Source organism: Halyomorpha halys, unplaced genomic scaffold (genome assembly GCF_000696795.3).
Source record: "Halyomorpha halys isolate HHAL.00 unplaced genomic scaffold, Hhal_1.1 Scaffold568.1, whole genome shotgun sequence".
NCBI lineage: Eukaryota > Metazoa > Arthropoda > Insecta > Hemiptera > Pentatomidae > Halyomorpha > Halyomorpha halys.
Window position 1 is genome coordinate 498,336 of NW_027108161.1, and position 6,673 is coordinate 505,008.

The 6,673-nt window shown below is 29.3% G+C and overlaps 1 protein-coding gene across 1 annotated transcript in view; it reads right to left on the reverse strand.

The window, feature by feature from the left end:
* LOC106684304 (Krueppel-like factor 9) overlaps positions 1-5,989 on the reverse strand; it is a 312,382-nt gene extending 306,393 nt beyond the window's left edge. The window contains exon 1 of the mRNA XM_067046571.1: positions 5,284-5,989. Coding sequence (XP_066902672.1) covers positions 5,284-5,746 — 463 coding nt within the window. The 5' untranslated portion in view covers positions 5,747-5,989. The remainder of the gene's footprint in view (positions 1-5,283) is intronic.
* Positions 5,990-6,673: the final 684 nt, after the last annotated feature.

The following is a 6,673-nucleotide window of genomic DNA, read 5'->3' on the forward strand; positions in this document are numbered from 1 at the left end:
TATATATATATTTTTAAAGTTAAACGAAATAACTAATTAAGTTGTGGATAAGAAAAATATATAACAAAGGAAGATGAAAAGGTTAAATATGAAATGGTATAGCTCGAAACGTCTATTATTATAAACACAAACCAGTTAAAATAACTTATTTAATCGTGCCAACGTTTCGGCCAGAATTTCTAGCTGTTATCAGGGCTGTTAGCTTGAACGCTACACTTGGCAGCAAGATATCAAGCTAACAGCACTGATAAAGGCTAGAAATTCTGGCCGAAACGTTGGCACAATTAAATAAATTATTTCAACTTATAGGTGTTATATTTTGACCGCACCCTCCAACCATCTTCTCCTCGTATATAATATAATAACACTTTAAAAAATATTGATATCAATTTATTTTTAGAATCACTATTATTTTTTTTTTTTTTTTGACAGTTTATTTAAATTTTTTTTCAAGAAGCCAATAAATTCTGAAGAAATAGATTTCAGTAGGCGTGAAAGCCTTTTTCAGAGACGGTAGTGGGTTGAAAAGCATTTAGGTGTCAGTGGCTCCTTCTAAAAGGAATTAATGTTATATATTTAGAAATTAATTAGTTTTGTGATATTTTAATAGGATAATTATTTTAAATTGAAATTCGGAATAACGAATGACATTAAATAACGTTTTCTGTAAACATTTTATTTCATTAGTTTTTTCATGATATGTTGGTAGGACTTTTGCTTTAATTTTCAAAATTAATCAAATCACATGTTTTCTGTGCTTATATAGAAATGACAATATTACCTCACTTTTTTGGATTCGAGTTTTCGATAGAATTATACGATTTGATGTCCAAAAAGTACAAAAAACCTAGTTTTGCAAAATGTTCCATGAAGAGGTTAGCTCAAAAACGAAAAGTCTTAAGGAACTGAAATAACATATTTGAGTATCTATGCCTGGAGTGCTAATGTGACGTTTTCCCTAAAATCAACTGATAAGAGGTGCCACTTTATAGAATCGATTTTTTATATTTTTTTCAATTTTGTCTACTTCTCATACGACTTTGATTAAACACAGTGAATCATAATTCTAAACCTCATTACATACATAAATGATTAGCAATAATTGAGTACAGTGGGGGGAAAAGAACAGAAGCTCGTAATCCTGGGAACAATAAAAAGTCAACGAACCCATTAGAAGGAGTAATGAAAAATCCAAACCGTGGTAATCGCAATTGAACGATTTGATTTTCAATCGACACTAATAAAATAAAAAAGAGTTGTTATTTTCAAAAAACGCCATTAGAAAAATTATTTTTGCATTAGATAGTCCTTTATTGAGAAAGGCTTTAGGCCATATGACATCATTCCAAGACCCATAGGAATGGGGCAGTAACCATATAATAACAATATTGCATATAGTACAAGAGCCAAAGAGGAAAAAAAAAGGTAGTTATTTCACGCCAATTTTTGATTACTTTAATTAAAACTATCTAGATTAATTATTTTTTATATATGCCTGTTTGAGAGTGGTTTAATTTATTATCAATTTAAAACAATTTTGATCCTTTTTTTTTCCTCTCAACTTTTATTCTTTAAAATTTCTCCAACGTTTCGGCCCTCAGGCCATTCTCAAGGATACCACCTTCAATATTGATGTCATTTCTTTTTTAAATCTTAAAATTGCAGGCTAATTGCCTGCCACATATAATGTTTTTTTAAAAACTTTTTATCTTAGATTTAAAACTTTTTTACACAGCACTTTCCTTCCTTCACTTACATTTACAACTTGAATAATAAGTAAATCAAGATTTAAAAAAGAAATGACATCAATATTGAAGGTGGTATCCTTGAGAATGGCCTGAGGGCCGTAACGTTGTAGAATTTTAAAGAATAAAAGTTGAGAGGAAAAAAAAGGATCAAAACTTTTGATTACTTTAATTAAAACTATCTATAATTACAAGAAAACATTGATATGAGTCTGCCAAGTATAGTTAGGAAGAATACAAAACAACTGTTTCAAAATGTTAAAAAAAAAGTTATTTTTCATTAAGAGCTCCATACCGCTAAACCTACAACACTAGAAAAACCTAATAGAAGATAATTTAAAGTAGAGTAAATTTACAAAAATATGAGTCCTAACAGAGCTGTTTACGTTAAATATTTATAATAAAAACATTTCTTAAAAAATGAAAACTCAGTAGTTAGTGAATTTATAGCGGGAAATTCATGGGAAGAAAATCGCATAGGGTAAAAACAAACACTGTTCATAACATTTTTGAAAAGGGCCGAAGATGATATATCTGGGCAGTTCGTAGCCCTGTGTCTTGACAACCTCAGAACTGCAGCGGTGCCGGTTCGAATCCGGGGTCGACTTATTTTTCTATGACGGTCCCACGATATGAAAACTTGAACCCCCACCATTGTTGCAATATTGTGCCCCGTAGATAAACCTTAAAACTAAAACATTTTCAAATATTATAAATTAAAAAAAATTTTAATTAACAACAAAATATTATGGATTAAATTATATACAAAAATAATAGAAGTATGTATATTTTTTTACTATATTTGGAATGCTCATATAATTTTTATACTTTTGACTTTAATTTTGGTTTGTTTTTGATGGAAAAAAGATTTTTAGAATTGAAATAATAGAAAAATCAAACATATTTAAAGACCGAAAAAAAATTAAAATATGAAAGGAAAAAAATAATAAATAAGAAACAAGAAAAAAAATCATGAATAACTTTAGTAAATCATTTTTAAAAAATTATAATTTTACAATTTATAAAATTTTATGCTGTGACTTATTATATTAATCGGATTTTAAAAAATTGTCTATTTACTATTCATAAGCATGAGGCAACCCAATGAAGTTGTGTAGCACAACATTAATAAAGAGTTTTGCTCTCTGTACATATATTGAAACCCAAAATTACGATCGAAAAATACATTAATTGACTATCTGTAATATGATATTATAATATGATTGACTTTGAATACATAATTCCATCATTCAATATCTAGATTTCACCGTGAAATATTTAAAAAAATTAAAATTATCTTAAACGTTATCTATTTTAACATTATATATATATATATATATATATATATTGGTACAATGCATTGCGAAATTAAACGAATATGGTTAACCCCAGGTTACGGTGCCAACGGTAGGCACAATTCGCTTTGTTCGTATGCAGATTTGTACCTTGAAAAATTGAATTGATAATTACCAAACGGTCTCATAATACAAACATGCCTATACAAAAAAAAAAAAAAAAAAGAAAGAAAGAAAAAGGAAAAAAAAAAGATCAGGAGGAAAAAACAATAAAAATCACGTGTTCATATTATACGAACATGTAATCCTCGATAGGAAAACATATTCGGAATCACAAATGTAAACATATTTTAATCCGTATCTAATAAACATGATCATAATATGCTGCAAGTTTTCGTGATAATAAATTTAAAATATTTTATTCCAAACCAATTCTTATAGATATTTGATATCAGATCGATTAATGAAGTTAATAGAAGTTTTTCGAAAAACCCATAGTTATATATTTTCAATTTTTAAGATTTATTCTATCAATGTAATTTCTTTTTCACATTTTTCAAAAATGTTTTAATAAAACGTGGGCCACTCTTTAATAATGTTTATCTTAACTATAATACAATACATTAATTAATACGTGTTTCTAAATAAGTGCTATAAAGAACGAAAAGAAATCAGAACAAAAAATAAGAGAAAATATATAAATGAATAAATTCAGTCATCATTTTAATTTAGTATTTCCTGTAATTATCAAATTTTAAGTTATATAGATTATAAAATTATTTAATAACAATAAATTTTAAAAAAATTTGGAAGCCTAACTTTGGGCACTTCAAATATCATAACATTTATAAATACAGTATTATATTTTAATGCTCACCAAATAAAATAGAAATGACTCCTATTTATGAGCTATACGTATTTAATCGTGTCATGGAGTCATAAAATTTCAGTTTCTTATAAGAGTTGCAAATTAATTGCAGTATTATACAAATCCAAAAACCTTTTTTATTTATAAAAAAAAAAATTAAACTAAAACTAGATTTTTATTTAAAAGTGCAATTTTTATTTAACAGCTGTTCAATAATATTTATTCGTAAAAATTTCGAAATTTTTTTTCATTAAAGATAATCCAAAATTTTAAAAATGCAAATTCTTTCATAATAGTTATCTCTCAATTTTAAAAATAAAAAAGTAACTGTTACTACGAAATTTGAAAAAATAATGGAACCTGAAAAAATAATCGATTAATTAAATCAAATTTAACAGCTGACAATTATTATTTATCGAGAAATCTTTTTTAAATATATAGTCTTTTTTGTAAGTTTTCCTATAATTTTAAAAATAAAAATTTTCTAGTTATTTCTAAAAATGAATAACAGTTATCCATTAATTTTAAAAATTAAAAAAGAAACTGTTATTGAAAAAATGAATAACGATTCCGAACCATGATTAAAACCTTATAGGTTAATAATTTAGTTACACTTGGAAATATCAAGAAAAGAAAATACACGGGAGATACCCGCAGTAAAAGGGGTGGGGCACACTGATTCATGGGGAAAAAATAACCAGGGATCATAAGAATCAGTTTATTTAAAACCTGACTTGTTTAAGCAGCAATTAACATTCCGTTTAAAAATAATTATTTTAAAACATAAAAAAAAATTTATAATTCCTATAATTGATAATTTTCTAAATATATAACAATAAATATTATATTATAGTGACATATTATATTGTTAATAAACATAAAAATGGAGTAGATGAGAATGATGTACTAGGTTCACAGTTAAGAGACCAACTAACCCCACGTTCATGATTAACACATCCGGCAAAAGAATCAGGAGTGATAAATCCACGCTTGATTCAATTCGGAACCTCACGAATTTAAACTTATAGTTTCCTATATATCAATTTTTTTTGTTCATTTATGGGTACATATTGATGTAGGTTTTTTAATTACTTCATAAGATAAGATAAAATCTGTCATTTAAAAAAAAAAAATAATTAAGGCTTCATTCCAGAGACATCTCGAAAGAATTCTCGTAGTAGAAAAAAATGATAAGAATTTATAATTTATAAGAAACCATAGTTGAGTTCAAGATGTCTCAAGAAAAATTTTTTTCTTGAGAATAAAAATCATATTGTTGATTTTGTTATAAATAAAGATTTGGTTAGGTTTTGTCTAAGGTGCCTATAGGTTAAGAACCTCTACTTAATAGAGACAATAATACTGAGTTGATTACCTGTATGCGTTCTGAGGTGAGCTTTGAGGTGCGAACTCTTTCCGTACACTTTGCTGCAACCTGGATGTTGACACTTATGTACTTTCCTCAACAAAGTCCGACCTCGGGACTTTCGCCCTGGCCTTTTCCTGTATGTCCGATCCTCCGACGCCGACTCTTCTTCCTCGCACTCCTGATTCATTACTTCGTCGTCGTCTTCCTCCATTGAATCCTCCTCTTGCTTTATTTCCGAAAAGTCTGTCAGTATCCTAGCGACCATATAGAGAGGTTGGTTCTCCCTCTCTTCGGGGTAGCTTTCGACCTGCTCGACTATCACCTTATAGGTGGAGGGCTGCCTGTCGCAGATGATGTCTAGAGCTGCCGACTTGCGTATATCGACGCCGGTTCGCCTGTTGAGATCGCACTTTCCGTGCTGCGACATCTCGATGAGGCACTGGGCAGCATATTTGATGTCGTGATCCATGTCGGTTGGGGTAGGTGGGTGGGGCAGGGGGGCGTTACCTTGTTCCGGGGCTCGGCGGTTAGGAGTCTTCGACGCCTTGGGCACTGTCGATGTAGGTTTTTTAAAATATAAAAATGGAGTTTAAATCACTTGAAATATTAAAAAGGACACTCGCACACGCATAAAATAACAAAGAGACACGAACTCAAATCCTACGATGTGTTCGCCGCGCGGGGGTGGCGGCCGACTGAAGACGCAGCTGCAGTTGCCCGATAAGCATGTGTTTTTGTTGAATAAGGGGGAAGGGATCACGTGAGGAGGACACGCCTACTCATCGACCTGCCATCTGTTGGCCACTACTCCAAACACTATTCCATAGTCTTACTTCAATTTTTTTATTTAAAAAGTATTAATTTCTTTTTCATTCATATTTTAACCACTATTTCTACATAATATTATTTTTTAATACATTTACAATAATCTCAAGTTTTAGCTTGAGTTTTTGTTAAGCTTTAAGCCTATTTATTGGTATTTTAACTTATTTGTTAGAGTACTACCAATGGTTAGTTTCTCTACAAACTTGTATTATGTTATTATGATCATTTACATTTAGGTAAGACCCAACACGAATTACTTTTCTTTTCACAGTAATGCACCTATTAATTCACTTTGTATTTCTGTTTTAGAGGGATCAGAAAAATGATCATACATCAAATTTACTCTACCAAAGTTAGTAAAAGGTAAGACCCAACACGAATTACTTTTTCTTTTTCACAGTAATGCACTCATTAATCCATTTTTTGTTTCTGTTTTAGAGAGATCAAAAAAAAAAAAAAAATCTAATTTACTGGATGTATTGTTATGTACAGTTGTAAATATCAATAAAGATATTTAAATTAATTATGAGAGATAGTTGACCGTGGATGATAAATGAGGAGAAGATGGTTG